The 17,025-nt window shown below is 43.8% G+C and overlaps 1 protein-coding gene across 17 annotated transcripts in view; it reads left to right on the top strand.

The window, feature by feature from the left end:
* EYA2 (EYA transcriptional coactivator and phosphatase 2) overlaps nt 1-17,025 on the top strand; it is a 99,562-nt gene that overhangs the window by 25,006 nt on the left and 57,531 nt on the right. For all 17 annotated transcript variants that reach the window (XM_035548530.2, XM_035548539.2, XM_035548534.2 and 14 more), the window contains one exon: nt 13,583-13,701. In XM_035548530.2, the coding sequence (XP_035404423.1) occupies nt 13,593-13,701 (109 nt within the window). In that variant the 5' untranslated portion in view covers nt 13,583-13,592. Of the gene's footprint in view, nt 1-13,582; nt 13,702-17,025 lie in introns of those variants that run through there.

The raw sequence follows: 17,025 nt of genomic DNA, 5'->3' as shown, positions 1-17,025 counted from the left end.
GCTCGAGCAGTTGCTGTTGATAGCCAGGCTCGGAGGTGATGAGCTGCTGGACTAGTGATCCCAAGGGTGAGTGGTGTATAACGTGATAGGAGGAAACTGCTCTTTGGTGAAACAAAAAGGCTTCACGGTGCTAGGTTTGTCACTGCAGCTGTAAACATCTGGTAAAAGACAACATGGTTTGTGGTCATTGAAAGTTGTCTCGGTTTTCAGATTTGTCAGTTTTGTTTGGAGAATTTGAAGCCACCAGGAAAAAGTTGGGTCATGGCAATCAGATCTTCTTTTTCTCAGTTTGTTTGGTTTTTTTTTTGGGGGGGAGAGAAAAAGTGAAGTTTTCACCTTTAAACTAAGTCTTTCCTTTCATGTGTGTGCAAGTAAGTTGGGACAGGAAGCTGTAACTTTTATATGCCTCCCCATGCAAACAGCATGTTGGGTATCCCACTAGGAGTGCTTGTAAGTATTATTTATGAAAATTGCATGGTTACTACTGAGGTTCAGATAAATAGCTTGAAATCTGCTGTCTGCTTTTAGCGTTTCTTTAAGTTTTAGTACTAACCAGATTGGCAAAAAACTCTTAAGACACCACGCACATTTCTGACTTCTGTGCAGTTTGTCTGCATGGTGAAAGTGATCCTTTGTTTGAGAGTTGGGTGCTTGTAGAGTTTTAGAATTTGGGGTGGAATATGGGGATTTCCTGCTGAAGGAAATTAGTTGCTTGTTTGTGTGTTGGCTTTTTTTAAGATAAAAAATAATAGCAATTGAAAAATGTTGCTGTTACGTGGCTGCCTAGTTGTCTGCGTGAAAGAAGGTGTCGTCTGTCCAGTTGCCCGCAGACACATGTCCACATCACAAATCATCAGAGCCTCGTGTAGAGCAGACAAAATCAGCCCATGCTCCTTCAATTCAAGTCAGGAGAGAGAGAGAGTGGAGAAGAAAACTTGCATTTCTCTTCTCCATTATGTCTGCATTTAAAAAAAGGAAAATCCTCATACACATCTATTTCCAGAGCACTGCTCCAGCATCACTGACTGGAAGCAAATTCCCTCTCTGAAAAGCATAATTGAAAAGTACTGGGAAGAGAAATGTGTTGAGACAGATGTGTTCCTGTGTGGAAAAAGTATTTTTGTGTGAGTGATCTAGTGTAACTTGCGGTTGTGCACAGAGGTTCTCCTGGCTGATAGGTAGCTGGTGGGTTTTGTGGGCTCACTTTGGTGTGATGGACGTATGAAAGGCACTGCTATGTTACCTTTGGTCCCTGCTACTGCCCTTAATTTTGACATGCCATTGTAAAACCATTTACTAGGTGCTAGATTAAGTGGTTAGCTAATTGGCATCTTTGTTCCAGCAACAAAACCGTGGCCTTTCTCAGCATTCTTCCATTTACTGCTCTGTATGCTGTTTATGGCAGCAGTGACAAACCTTTTCAGTGTGTCTGCCAGATTTATTTTAAAGATCATGGTGTTTGGTGCCAACTCTAATCTCTCCTGGTGCCAGACTTGGCTCTCACAGCAGCAGTTCTACATTGTTAGGCTTTTGCAACCGTTGCATTACATCACCCTGAAAGGAGGAATAGGGATTTTAAAAATTCCAGTTATTCAAATACAATTGTCACAGGGGGGAAAAAGACGGCGGAAACCCAAACTCCTGCAGTTCAAATGTCAATGTCCCTCTGTACTATGGTAAGTCATTTGAAGCCTGCCTAATATCACAGAAGGGCGCTTTCAGGAAGTGCTTTTCCTTCTCAGGTCAGACTTTGCAAAGTAAAACTAAGATGTTTATGTGAATGGCATTGGGTTGATGCATTTGTCATTTGATGTTCTCATGTCCATGCTGCCCTGTGGTGTATCAGTGACTGGATGGCAGGATCGCTGCAAAGGTTCTCCAAAACTCTTCCTTGTTGGATAATATCGTCTGGTCATCCCTGTAAAAATCCCTCTATCTTGAAAATAAATCTGATGCTATCAACTTTCTGATCTTGGGCCCGTGTTAGCTTTCGCCTGGGCTTCAAGAAAAAGATTCAACATATTGTCACACCAAAACTCTTGTGAAATCAGACCTCAGCCCACCTGAACCCATGAAGTGAATCAAACAGTCCCATTTCTTATTTCCATATTATTTTAGTCTGACTCTCAAATGCCCACAGAACCAGAATGTTAATGGAATGAATATTAAGGGAAATACCATATGAACATTTGCTCCAAGAAAATTTCTTCTCTGCTTAGCTGTTTTCACGTTGTTAATGAGCATGAGTGACAAATCGAAGTGCAGTTTTTGGTCCAGTATTGCTTTTCATTAGTTATTTCTCCTAACATCTCCAAGATATGCAACAATTGGACTGCGTTACTTTGCTCACTACTGTTGTACCGTAGCTCCTAAAATGAAAAAAGTCTGCTCCATAGACATGGCATGGGAATCCATTGCCCTGGCAGCAAACTGCCCTTGGAGCTAACAGGGCTTGCATCCCACTGGCACGACAAATGTGTTCAATCAGCAATTACTCAGGAATCACGGGCTCTGATTTAGTGATTCTTCAGTGAAGACCACAGCAAGGAAACCCTAAAATGGAAGAAAAATAAATAAATCCCCCTCCCCTGCCATGAAAACCCTATACCAGATCTATCAAAGATACAACTAGAGAAGCCAACTGGGGGTATGTGAGGGGGTTAGTTTTTGTTCTTCCTTGTGTGTAGTAATGGGTTACCACAAAGATATTTAAATTTTATTTTTAAGTATGAGGAGCCGAGGGAGGCTGCTTAGATTCCAGACTTTGAGACCAAGACAAAATGGTACAGGGTTTTCAAACATATTGCTCAATTATATCTCCAGTTTATTAAGAAACTGTCTTCAATTTTAGGGAGTCCACAAACTCTGTTGCATTTCCTTTTGATATGTAGGACATCAATTACATTTTGGATAATGAGGCCAGCATTTGTGTTTTCCCTCATCAAGGTACTTTATAAATAGGTGAGAAGTATCATGAATCTTTAGTATACTGAGGCATATTTTGCTTCTGCATCCTTGAGAATGAGCCGCGGACTGACAAGATAGTCTTCCCTTCACTTACTGGGGGGGAAGAAGAGAATCCCAAACAAAAAAAAAAAATGCTTTCAGCATTTCACGCGTAAAACAGACCTTCCTCTTCATTGTCTCCTCTGGTCTCCACTTCTGGAACAAGTTTGACCTAGGGGATTTAATCAAGGAGAAGGTACGTCATTCTCACTCTGGCCTCACCTGTGCTGTTATGCTAGACTTTTCCCTCATATCCAAGGTCCTTTTACCAACTTGCATTTCATAGTTCTTTTCCCATAACTCTTTTTGAATTATTATTCCCTGAATGTCAGTCCTTTACAGGCTGAGAACGGAGGTGCTGACACAAGCCTGTTATAAAGGGGCAGCCTTACCTTTCTCACTGGGTCGTTGGAGTCGCTGCAGGACTCTGACAGGTTTAAAGAGTAAATCAAAAGGGTGAAGAAATTCTCATAGTCTGGGAATGGAGAGCTTTTAGACCAAAAATGAGTGAGAGAACATGCACTGAAGGACAGCTCTCGTGCCTCACCTCCATCTTGGCCGTCTCGCGTTCAGGACAGTCATTATTCATCAGCACTGATATTGGTACTGCAGTGGTGTAACAAATTTCACTTGTAGATATCCGAGCACTTTCCAGCCCCTAAAAAGAGCTTAATTGGCAGTTTATACTGTGTTTCCCAGTTTCACAGAGGCCCTAATATAGCCCTGAGAAACTTGTCCAATCTGTTAGTGACAGAGCCTAGGAGCAAAACTGAAAGCTCAATTCTCGGTTGCCTCCTTGACACGTCTCTCCATAGCTGGCGTCAGAGCCAGCTGCGTAGCGGTGAGCAGCTTTGTGCCTCACCTCGCTGCCGTTCGCAGGGGCGGTGAGCAGCCCTGTGGCACGCTGGGCTCCGGTGTCTGCAGGCAGCTGAGGCTGCCCTGGGTGTCCTTCAGCAGGCCGGGTTTGGTCAGGGCTGTTTAAGAGAGTCTGGATTATTCAGTCTGTCTTGATTTCCCTGGATTATTCACATGATGCAGCACAAAGCTAAATGTGATAGGTGAAGATATCAAGGCCAGCGCAGACTTCGGGTTAATGTATGTTTGGCTAATGTGAGGGCTAGCACAGGCCTCTCCTTCCATCCATGCATAAAATGATGTTTTATGGGGCAATTTTTAGCTGTATCATGCCTGTGGACAGCATGGATGCTAACATGCTCAAGACCCACGCACATTTTTCTAAAATCTCCTACTGTTGATGCAGTGGTGGCAGCAGTGCTGAATCTGACGTGGTCCTGTTAGAGGGAACAAAATATTGTGCATTGTTTGCTGGAAGAACTCAGTAGAAGCTGCTTTCTTTTACTTTGGGGTAAGCTGCAGCCCTAGGGAGAACTTTATGTATATATCTTTGTTATTGCTGTTTATTTAGTACAGCAGTACCTGGAGATGAAAGTAGGAGCCTCTTGCACTGGTTGATGCTTCACATACACAGAAGAGGGGCACTTGTCCTGAAGTCTGTAGTCCCTGCAGAGGAGGAAGGCACACAGAGGTCAGGAAGCACAGTAGACACAAGGGACTCGCCTCGGGTTCAGCTGAGTTACCAGGGGCAGAGTGGGGAGAAGGACCCAGTTTTCCAGATGCTCAGCCCAGGAGCTGATCTGCTGATCTGCTGCTGCAGAACTCATTTGTGCCACTTCACACCTGTCTGGCGATGGCTTTGGTGTGCTGTTGGCACAGTGCTTTCCCTCCTGAGCCCTCCACGACTCGTGATAGCTTTTTTGTCTCGTTCTGCTGTGCATAACATGTACGTTTACACAAATTTTATCCGAGCACAGGTTCTCTCAGGCTTTGCTGTGGCTTGGCCACCAGAATCTAGGTGGGTGCACCCGGTGTGTCCCATGTGGGAAAGGGATAAGCAACTAGTATTAGGGATAAAAGTAACAAGAGGGCTTCAAGACAGCAAACATTCTTGCACACTTCTGTAATAGAACCCAGAGGATTTCAGCCTGAATATCTAAGTTATCAGCTGTTACTTCCTCATTCCAAATCTCATTGTTTTCCTCTAAATCATATTTTTGTGATTTAATTTTAAGCACATTTTTAGTATTTCTGATTCTGAAGAGAAGGGATAAAAAGCATAGTGCTTCAGTGAAAAGAGATGCTGAAGCAGTAACAAATAAATCACAAACTGCCTACTGCTGGGTCCAGCTCCTGAGAAGCCCGGTCGGTCTCTGGAGGCAGTCATTTTGTGTTACGGGTGTTGATTCCGCAGCTGGAGCTGCTGAGTGGATTTCTGCAGCTGTAGTCTGAGTAGGAAGACGTGTTCTTTAGTGGAGTTAAAAAGCTTGTGAATGTCACAGAGAAGTGTTGAAACTGAGAGAGATTGTATGTACATACATGCACATACAAGCAATTTTAGTTTTCAAATGAGTGCAGATTATAAGCTTGTAGTGTTTCTTTACCAGCTTACTCTGTTCTGTTTGGTACTTGATTGTTCACAGGAAGAGAGCCGAGTAATTATATTTACTTTTTGGCAAATAGGAAGATCTTTTGCAAACGTTGCTCCCATTTAGCAAACAGGTTCAACAGGCAAGAAGGGTGTTCTGAAAAATTAGAGTTTCTCATTTTGATTTATTTTGAGTGAAATTGGTGTTGAAATTAAAAAACAAAACACAATAATTCAAAGCAATTATATAATGTATTTCCTGGTTAGGTTGCCAAACTGAGAGCTTGTGGCACAAACCCCATCACTTAGAAACTTTGAGCTACCTGCCAGACTGCGCCTTCATAACAACCAGCTGGGAAGAAAGCTAGCCATGTTTGGTTGTATTTGCACTCAAAGCCCTTCCAGTGCTTATTCCCACGTTTACCTCGGACTGCTCAACCCAAAGACGCTGATGCTTCCCTGCTCTGTCTCCCTCCAACCTCTTCCCGGGTTAATTGCAGGAAGTGCGGGGGACCACAGCCTGCCTGCTCCCCTCTGAGCACTGCTCTGTGGCCGCAGCGTGAGGGTCGGGGAAGGAGCAGGAGTAGGAAGAACATTTATTTATTTGAAAACAGCCTGCTTTCTTTAAATCAACAGGTCTTACACGAGAAACAGCATTTCTAAGTAAATAATAATAATTAAAAAAAAGTAATTGAAAATCAGTCTAGAATAGCAGGTGCTGGAGCCTGGTGAAGCAAGCCAATGCTTCTGGAAATGCAGGACTTCCAGGGAAACAAGGCATGCAATTATTTTTGCCAGTCCCAAGCACTCAAAAATCCTAAGGCAGGCTTCCCTTCAAAAAAAAAAAAAAATGTTTTGAGCCGACTTCATCTTTCTTGAGACAGGATTTTTCATCTTTTTTTTTTTTTACTGTCTAGTCTGTGAGTTAGAGCAAGACAGAAAACTTCCAGTGAAGTAAAATTTTGATCAAAAAGACTTGTCTCATTTTTTAAAAAGGGGGATATATTTTAGTGCTGCTGGAGTAACTTGGGTATTTTTAAACAGTGATTTCAGGATTTGCCAGAAATGGTCTGGTTTGTGGTCTCTCTTCTCAGTTATCTTTCTTTAAATCGTTTAGAGGTAACACATTTTTAAAAGTAATTTGGAAAATTTAATATAAATCCAAATCATTTTTTTTCTTTTGTCAGTGAAGTAATTTTAGATGTACACAGAATTATTATGGAAAAGGGGGGGGCTGTTTCTTATTGTGATTTTTTTTTCCTGTTTTGTTCCTGAATTAACAAACTAATTAGTGATCAAGGTCTTGGGTGCTTGGGCTCCTGTTTCAAGTTTTGGGTTGGTTTTTGTTTGTTTATTTGTTTAAACTGAAGCAGTACACGTGTATCTCTTTCAGTTTATTAGAGCTGTACCTTTTGTTGAAGTAACCATTTGGCCAGTAGTGGACTAACCAAAAAGGGTTATGTTTCCGAAGACCCACTAAGACTTGAAAAGGGGGTGACAATATGTGCCCAAAGGCAGTGAGCAGGGGGCGTGAAGTCACTGCTCTGCTGGGGTTTGCTTTCTGCCAGGCTCTTTCAGAAAGCAAATGATATCCTGCTTCATTCAAAATGAACCTTTGCCTTACTGTGGACCTGACACCACCCCCAGCTCCTTCTTTGTCTTACCTAGTTATTTTTGTCGACTCTCTGACCAGTGGTGGCAGGAAGGGTTAACTGTGCGCCTGATTTCTGGAGCAGCCTCGATACCACCCCATTTCATTTCTCACTTTGGTCTGATGTGGCTTTTTTTTTTTTCCCTGGTTTATCTATCACAAAACTTTTATCCCCTTCCTTTTGTTTTAATCCTCAGCCTGAGATATTCTGTGCTGGAGAATAATGCTCCTAAGTGCCCCCAGCCCCAGATGCTGCCCTACAAGCTGTACTACTATGAATCCTCCTACTTTGTGTGTCTGCGTTGGGCTGGGCGATGATAAATCCAGACAGGCACTGCTGCTTTTATTGTCCGATTACGTCAGCGAAAAGCAGCTCTCAGGAACATAAACAGCCTGAGGCACGCTGCCCTGCAGGTCACCTTGAAAGGATATCTTGTCATCGTGGCTGTACCGTCGGTCTCGTACGTGAGCATTTTTGCCAACTCAGGTTTAACTTTATGCCCCTTCAGCCTTTCCTGCATACACCTATCAGCTGAACTTGTGCGTGAGCTGAGAGGCATTATGCGTCGTGGGTTTCACTTGCTGATGCGTTTTTCAGTTCTTGAAGTGGGAGGAACAAAGGATCTATTATGTTATCGATGGAGAGAGAGCGTCCAAACTGTGTGAGGAAGAATGTACTGACAGAGGAAGTGAAATTACTTTCCTCTGCTTGAAATGCATGGAGAGATGTAGCCAAAATCTTCAGGATGGGAGGTTTCCTGCTGTTCTACCACCTGGAAGGTGACAGCAAGATAATAGCGTTTTCCCTGCACTGGGAAAGCATGGCTCCCAGATATTATTAGGAGCATAATTGTGCGAACTGTAAATCTTAATTCCTGGTGAAAATTAATGAGACGTAGCAGGTGCTTTTGAAAAATTGACCTAAGGAATAAAAAACAACAACAAATCTGGTATTTCCTAGGAATTAAGGAAAGACAAACATTTAGGATTGGGGCTTTTTTGTTTTGTTTCTTTCGATCAGAGGGAGTGAGAAATCAATCTTCTCACTCTTTTTTTTTTCAGTTACCTTTTAGTAATTCACTTCTAAAACAAGTAGGAAATCAGACTGCCTTATTTTTTATGATGAGAAGCATTGCAGTCGTAAAGTTCCAGCTTTCTAGTTAGTAATCTGCACCATTTTTGAAGGAGAAGAAAGGTGAAAACAGTTAATCAAATAATGAAAACCAGAAAAAGTCATGGAAGCAAGACAAAAATGCAGCCCTTGTAATTAGGCTGCAGTCTCTGTCTCTACTCCTCCTCTTCCCAGCAAAGCTAAAGCAGAGGACTTGGCTTGTACCAGCCCTGCCTAGGGCTCTGTGTTGGCATATGCATATGTTTAGGAAGATCTAGTGGTTTCAGCTTGTATTTGGCCTCTAGCCAGGTATCAGTAAAAACTGAGAAGATCATTACGTGGGGTTGTTTCAGGGAGAATCGTTTCTAGATCTGCCTGTGTCCTCACGAACAAACTTTCTTTGCAATTTCTTACTCCCTCAAAGTATCTTATTTCTCTCATTGTAGGATCTGCGAGGTATTTCCTATGGGCAGGAGTCCCATCTTTTGTTTCTTACCTGCTTCATTCTGCAGGGCTCCTAGCTCATCAGTTCCTCCACTGATGGCAGACGCAGAGCTTGTTCTCACAACCAGGTCATCTTTTTTCCCCAAGCTGTCTTCTACTGCTGGTATGTCCTTTCTGAAGAGTACTATCAGCCTCCCAGGCTCAAATAACCTCTTACAGGCTGCTGCTGTTATGGGGCAAATGCTCTGCTCTTCCTCGCTCACATTCCAACTGAAAACTCTCCAGGCAGACTCCCATGACAAAGTCCAGTGCCTCCAGAGTAGAGATGGAAGTGCCGATGGTCCCGAGATGTCTTTAGCGTGTTGTGAGGAGGGAGTTGCAAAACCCTTTAGAGCAGCCTGAGAGATGCTTTAAATTATGCCCGAGCAGCAGAGGCCCAAGCTTTGGAAAGAATCTCCTTCATCTCTTGCTGGTGCCTTCTGGCCTTTCAGCTGTGCTGAGCAGAGCTGTGGAGTGGTTGCATGTGCCCACAACACCATGGTGGTTTCCTGTTTCAGCCTTTCAAAATACCATCCATCAAGCTGCTATCTGGTTCTCATCACAGCCAGCATCCAGAGCGCCTTGCTGACTCAGTCCGTGCTGGGCTCTGCTTCGGCATTGCACTTGCACCTTCTTTGAGTACTTTGCTGGAGAGACAAGGGACTGCCCCCTATATTGATCCTCAGCTCATGTTGGAGTATTTTGAGCTGGAGTCTGGCATCACTGCCTTCAAAACTTCATTGTAAAAGAAAATGTGATTTGTAAATTACCCCAACACCTTGACCAAAAATTTGAAACTTTAAAATGTTTCATTTGGCATTCCAAGCTTCAGAGTGACTGCAGTAGGCTTTTATTCTTTTTTCTTCCTAAACATTCCTGAAAAGAAAAGGCTCTGTTCTTGGCAGAGATTTTGTGGGCCAACTTTAAGGGCAAAATACGTTTTTTTGAGCAGGGGATTCTAATGGAAAAGCTGAGCGCCAAATTCACACAAGGTTCTTCTTAATTATAGACGCCAAAAGCTCTTCCAGATGTCTGTCAGCCCAGCATGCTAGATGCTGCCATCACTGGTTTTAATAAAAGCTCATATTCAGCAAATTTACTACTGATTTACTGTATATTACTTAAGCCAGAAAACGTTTTTGCTCTAAAAAGCAAGCAAATGAAGTCCTGATATTTCCATCGGTTGCACTCCAGCATGTCATTCATTGTGCTAACATCCCATCCACGTCACAATATTTTACAGAAGATTTTCTGTAGATTGCCACAATTAAAACTGGAATTTCAGAAACTCCTGTGAAGACGTACATGAGCAACAAATTCATACGAACAAATTGGTAAATGGTGCATGCAAAGCAAGCAAAGCCGCTAACAATGCAAACGCGTACATGATGTGCGCGGCCAGACAGGCTTTTCTCTGGAAAGCTACCTGTTTGTACATGCAACTAATACACACCCTAAAGAAAAATGGAAGCTGGGGAAGAAAAAAAAAAAGTTTTAAAACAAATACAGGGAAGGGTGACTCTGAATATAAAAGTGATGGGAACAAAACAAAGAAAAAAAGCATCAGAGATTAGCTAATGAAATCTCTGAACAATGATGTAATTAAAGTGCATTAATCATTATAAAAGATCATTTCCCTTTAAACATCTGCTCCCATTTGCTTGGCAACAGTCTGGGCAGTGTCATGAGTGATGGGGTTTGGGATTGTGCTGAAGGGCATGTGTTACCTGAGAAACAATGTGCAACATCCCCAGCCTGACAGGAGCTGGGATGGCGGTGCTTTTCCTAGATTCAAGTGATAGTGTTAAGGAAATAAGGAAAAAATCAGACATTGTTTACAGGGGAAAGGAAAACCTGGTATAAATCTGAACCCTGTTTTTCAAGCAGTGCAAGTAAAATTTCATTTTGTTGCCAATGGATTTGAATACAGTAATTCCCTGGGGAAAAGAGGCCCTGTGCACCTGCTGCTTTCAGGGGGAGCCTTAGGAACCACAGGGGCTCATAGGAGAGACCTCGTTCCTGCCCCAGGAGAAATAAGGCCCACCACATCCTTCCTGACTCCTTCCTCTGTTGCAGCCTGGCTGTGCAGGCAAAAAAAGTGAAATTAGCCATTTCAGGAAAATCTCCTTTTCCTCCGGCGCAGGCAAAGTGTGCAGAAGAAGTGTGCAGGCTTGCTGCCTGCCAGCATGCGGCTCGGGGCATCCCCTGCCGCCCCTCTTCTGAGGAGCTCGCTGCCTGTGGAGCTGCTGTGTGTGCTTCAGTGCAGCCGCTGCCTGCAGGTATGGCTTCAGAGCTTACCTTGCCACGGTGCTGCTAGGGCTGAGTGACGTTGCTGATGGGCTGTGAAGGATTGTGTCCAGAGTACTGGATTCCCATTTTAGCGCTGCTGCTAAATTGTATTGCTTAGGGAGAGATTTTTAAAGCGAGGGGCAGTTTTGGTATCCTTGTACAAATCTGAAGCCTCATCGCATTTTCATGCGTTTGGTTTCATGGGCAGTGATTGCAGGCACGGTTGGTGTCCCCTGTGCACCTGTGTTGGTATTTCTGTCCTGCTCTACCTTAGCGTCTATGTCCAAGGCAGGAGTTGTGCTGCTCTTACAGGGACACGCCTGAAGGTGGAGCACTTTGAGGGGCTCTAGCACCAAAGAGCCAGCTGTGAAGCAATACTTAGTTCTACACTAGTCTTGCTTTCTTAGCAAATCTACAGGGCACAGCAGTTGGGGAGTGTGGATCACACAAGTGGTGGATCCAGAGCACTGTATTTCTACTCTGTTGGTCATTCACTGCTGACTTGAGATCTCCTTCGTGGCAGGTAATCAGGCAGCCTTTGCCAACCTCTGGACTTGATGCTACACTGATGGCAAAAATGCACGTGCCCACACGGATTTCTAAGGGAGGCAGAGAAGAGGAGTCCAGATTCTGTTTGGAGAAAGGAAGAGGACTGGGGCTGTGCACATTGCACATAGTCATGTCACTTTGTTCCCCTTTTTGGCAATTCTGCAAATTCCCAGAGGATGGGTGCAGAGTGTCTTCCCAGCCGTTAGGTAGGGGAAGTGAAAATGAACTCAGCTTTGGTCTTTGTTGTTCAGTTACAGATAAAATATTTCATCTGATCTGTGCCTGTTAATAACAATACTTACCCTCCCTCACGGGAACTTGCAGTCTTTATAAAAGTGATTGGAGAAGTTCAGATAAAAAGTATGTAGTTTGTTCTCTGATTCTCAAAACTGGTAAAGTCATACACTGGTTTTTAAACAAACAAACAAAAAAATCAAAACAAATGTCCTCGCTTCTTACAGAACTGCCTAGATTAGTGCTGCAGAGGCCCAGTGTCAAGAGTTCAGATTTCTATGCTGTTGTCTTCAATTTCATGATGGTTTAGGCGTGCTGTGCAGTAAGTGCTGCGCCTTGCTACTGGCCCGCTGCTGCTGTGCCATCTCCTGTCTTCATAGCCCAGTTAGGTCCTGCCTGAGAGCAGGGATGTGCCAGCTGCCTGTACAGGCAGCGTGTTTAGTGCTACCAGAAAGGGGAGCCCATGCAGGTTGCCAGGGTCTGCTCGCCACCATATCCCCTCTCTCCCATTTTTTCTCGCCTGTTCTAAGAGCACAGTTAGGCTTTTTGAGGACCTGCTCGATGTGACTGTGGGAATTGAAGAACATAGCACCTTTGGGCCCTTTTCAGATAGGTTTCCATGGCATCATGTGTGTTTCAGAGAAGAAGGGAAGGAAGGAAGGAAGGAAGGAAGGAAGGAAGGAAGGAAGGAAGGAAAACTGGCAACTTTAGCTTTAGATTTTCTTTGGCTGGTGGGTTCTTCGTAGTTCTAGCTGCAGCCACTGGCTGTACAGTAAACAAGGGCAGAACCTTGCGGGAGTAAAGCTGCCTGGGAGGCTGGCCTTGCGTAAACACCGTCATGTATCATGCAGATAAATAACACACAGTTTCCTTGCTGTACTCACCTAGATGTCTTTACCCAGTCCTGCAAACATAGGTACGTAGATCTTACTGCCATATTTTGGTACCCATCAAAAACATCCAACACTTCAAAGGGAGCAAGCAGCTCTGTTTTAAGCAGGTTTCTTTGGAGCCCGCTTCCAAAAAGCTGCACAGGTGGAGTTAGGCACATATATCGAAAGCTGTGCTATTTAGATGAATAGGTGTGTTCACGTGTATAGGGTCTGAAAGAATGATTTATTCAGTCTTTTCTTGAACTCTTTGTGATGCATAGTTTGTAGGTTTTCATCATTTCGTAAGCCGTGTGTGCACATAAATAACTACATTTTTCTTTGGAAACTCAAATGCTATATGACATAGATTGTTCACTTGAAAGTTTCAGTTAAATCAGATGAGTTTTTTTATGTGAAAGGGACTGTCCTGGTATCACTGCCACCTAATGGTCAAGACTTTGTAGTTGGGATCAGTTTTCCAGGGTATATCCAGTAGATAGCAGGATTAGCCCAGACACCTAAACCTCTCCTATCACAGGTACCAACCTTCTTATCTGGTAAAAATACACAATGCTGTTAACTGCCCTCAGATTCATTTTCAGCCCTTAGTAGTCTGTTCTAGAACCTCACTGGACACTGGTGTGTGCATCTTTGTGCTGCTGGCATGTAAGAAAGATGGAAATTTAATTTTTGGATGGCAAAATCCAGGAAGAAAGGGAAAGCGTTAATCAGATGGGTGTAATCTCCGAGGGAAAAAGTAGTTCATTGCAATTCAGCGTTTTCCTTTGATGAAAACTTTAGTGAATGTTATTATGTGGAATTTATATGAAGCCTGGGTTTAGGTAATCAGCTTTAATATTTATACTCTTAGGGAAAAAAATTGAATCATTAGTAAGCATGCATAATTAATGAATAAATTATATTTTTTCTTTGTTTTCCTTCAGGTATAAGGAAATGCTAGATCTAGTGATACCACCCAGCCTGACTGTAAATAGAGAGTGCCCTGACAGATTGAAGCTTAACCTTTCTAACATTTATGCCACGGCTCCAGATGACATAGAAGGTAGGCTTCCTCTTTTGCTTACTGTTTGTTAGCTTTAGCATAATGTGTATGTATATGTAAAAGGAGAGCTGGCCACATGCATGGCCTCTGCTTCTGATAATTAGTTCTGCTGTGTAGCGAGCAATTGAGATTTTTATTTGAGAATATTTGTAGCTACTCCAGTTGTGGCTGAATTCTTTAGTTCAGAAAAGGTTTGAATGCAGACAGAATTGAAATGTTTTACATGTATAGAGGTCTTTTTATTGGAGGTGTAAACACATGCACGCATGTATGTATCTGTTCACTGGCATAATAGCACGTATAAAATGTGTTTTGTGTAGAATTCGTGCTTTTGGTCTAGACCCTACTGGAGCCCCAGCCCCAGAGGTGGCTTGAACATGAGCCCTGTGCTTTGGTGGCTGTGCTGCTGCTGGTGGGGTGTGGAGCGCAGGGGCTCCCAGGCCCAACAACACACTGCGCAGCCAAAAAAACATTTTGCCAAAGCAGCCCTGTGCCCCAATTTGCATCACTCTGAGATCATTGCTATCAGCCCCAAACGGTTTGTCCCGCTGATCTCTGGTCTGAAGTTTCACATTTGGCAGGTACCAAGGACAAATTCTTTCAGTGGTTGAGGCTCTGATGGAAATCTATCTGTTCTTCTCTTCCTCCTCCTCTTCCTCCTTCTCCTCCCCCCATCATACTGTTCAAGTGAAGGAAACAGAAGAATGTTAAATCTGCTAAAAAAAATTATTGGCAAGTGATGCAGCTGAACTAGTTCTTGCTAGTACAATCCCAGCTATTGTTTGCTGCGGTCAGGATCTGTCAGCCTTCCTGTTGGAGCAGAGTTAGCAAAAGGCCCTGACTATTATGTTTTAGTAGTAGGTTTAACTCTTCATTTATAGGCTCTAAGAAGCCAAGGAGATGTTTTGCTTGCATGTTTGCTAAGGCATTAGAAATTGTGTGATTAAAGCACGAACATCATGACTGCCTATTTACAAGAGCAGTCGAAAGGATAAGAATCTAAAGGAAACATCCTTTTAAACGTATGTGTTTGCAGGAAAGATTAGAGCTAGAAATGATTTTTAAGTACATCATTTTGTAAACTCCTTGGTACAGGAACTATTTGTTATTATGCAATATAATTAAGAGCCAACAGAACGCTTGTACCACAGATCAGCAATCTGTGAGTGACAGCTCATGTTGATAAGTTTCTTACAGAAATAATACAGTATTTTTTCTACAGAATGATTCCCTGTGCTACCATGATTATGTTCTTTTCACTGAAAATACTTATTGTTAATTTGGAAAACAGGAAAATACCCGTGTTTTTGTCAAATCTCAGACTGCCAGAGCTTTTGTATGCACACAAGTGTATGCTCTGTATTACATAAATAGTTTTAATTTTAGCAAGTCTAGTTGCAATACTTACTTATGTAGATGTCTACTTAGATGTCTGGCCTGCTGTTTTCATGGGTGCTTATCATGATGTGCAATCGTATCAGTATAATTTTCAAATACACATTTTGCCTGTAGATGTACAAGTTTGGATAGAAACAAATAGCTTTAACCTGCCTTTTGAGCTGGCCGAGCCGCTTTCCATCATTTATCGGCAGTCCTGGCTATCGGGGGAGGTCCCAGTTGACTGGCGGCTAGCCAATGTGACGCCCATCTATAAGAAGGGCCGGAGGGCAGACCCGGGGAACTATAGGCCTGTCAGTTTGACCTCAGTGCCAGGAAAGCTCATGGAGCAGATTATCTTGAGGGTCATCACGCGGCACTTGCAGGGCAAGCAGGCGATCAGGCCCAGTCAGCATGGGTTTATGAAAGGCAGGTCCTGCTTGACGAACCTGATCTCCTTCTATGACAAAGTGACGCGCTTGGTGGATGAGGGAAGGGCTGTGGATGTGGTTTACCTTGACCTCAGTAAGGCTTTTGACACCGTTCCCCACAACATTCTCCTCAAGAAACTGGCTGCTCGGGGCTTGGACTGGCGTACGCTTCGCTGGGTTAGAAACTGGCTGGATAGCCGGGCCCAGAGAGTTGTGGTGAATGGAGTCAAATCTGGTTGGAGGCTGGTCACAAGTGGTGTCCCCCAGGGCTCGGTACTGGGGCCGGTCCTCTTTAATATCTTTATCGATGACCTGGATGAGGGCGTCCAGTGCACCCTCAGTAAGTTTGCAGATGACACCAAGCTAAGTGCGTGTGTCGATCTGCTCGAGGGCAGGAAGGCTCTGCAGGAGGATCTGGATAGGCTGGAGCGATGGGCTGAGGTCAACTGTATGAAGTTCAACAAGGCCAAGTGCCGGGTCCTGCACCTGGGGCGCAACAACCCCAAGCAGAGCTACAGGCTGGGAGATGAGTGGCTGGAAAGCTGCCTGGCCGAGAAGGACCTGGGAGTATTGGTTGATAGTCGGCTGAATATGAGCCAGCAGTGTGCTCAGGTGGCCAAGAAGGCCAACAGCATCCTGGCCTGTATAAGAAGCAGTGTGGCCAGCAGGTCTAGGGAAGTGATTGTCCCCCTGTACTCAGCTCTGGTGAGGCCGCACCTTGAGTACTGTGTTCAGTTTTGGGCCCCTCGCTACAGGAAGGACATGGACGTGCTCGAGCGAGTCCAGAGAAGGGCGACCAAGCTGGTGAGGGGTCTGGAGAACAAGTCTTACGAGGAGCGGCTGAGGGAGCTGGGCTTGTTCAGCCTGGAGAAGAGGAGGCTCAGGGGCGACCTTATCGCTCTCTACAGTTACCTTAAAGGAGGCTGTAGTGAGGTGGGGGTTGGTCTGTTCTCCCACGTGCCTGGTGACAGGACGAGGGGGAATGGGCGAAAGTTGCGCCAGGGGAGTTTTAGGTTGGATGTTAGGAAGTACTTCTTTACCGAAAGGGTTATTAAGCATTGGAACGGGCTGCCCAGGGAGGTGGTGGAGTCACCATCCCTGGAGGTCTTTAAAAGACGTTTAGATGTAGAGCTTAGCGATATGGTTTAGTGGAGTAGTTAGTGTTAGGTCGGAGGTTGGACTCGATGATCTTGAGGTCTCTTCCAACCTAGAAATCTGTGTCTGTGTCTGTGTGTCTGTGTCTGCCTTTTTTGACAGTGACAGTGGCATATTGAATATTCACACACAGTAAATCCCTGTTTGGCATTCTTAGCACATATATTTACTCTGTATTTAGCTCTTTCAAAATTAAAAAATCTGAAGATATTGTATTTCTGAAATAGAAAAGAAATTAAGCTTACACTCAAACTGCCTGTTCTGCTGGTTTTCAAATGTAAAAAGCATTATATATAACACATTTTTTTGGTAATGAGCAACAGATTGGTAGAAATTATACAGATTTTGTTTTCACAATCTA

Source organism: Cygnus atratus, chromosome 16, assembly GCF_013377495.2.
Source record: "Cygnus atratus isolate AKBS03 ecotype Queensland, Australia chromosome 16, CAtr_DNAZoo_HiC_assembly, whole genome shotgun sequence".
Lineage (NCBI taxonomy): Eukaryota > Metazoa > Chordata > Aves > Anseriformes > Anatidae > Cygnus > Cygnus atratus.
The sequence above is the reverse complement of the archived record's forward strand: the minus strand, read 5'-3'. Positions and strand labels throughout refer to the sequence as shown.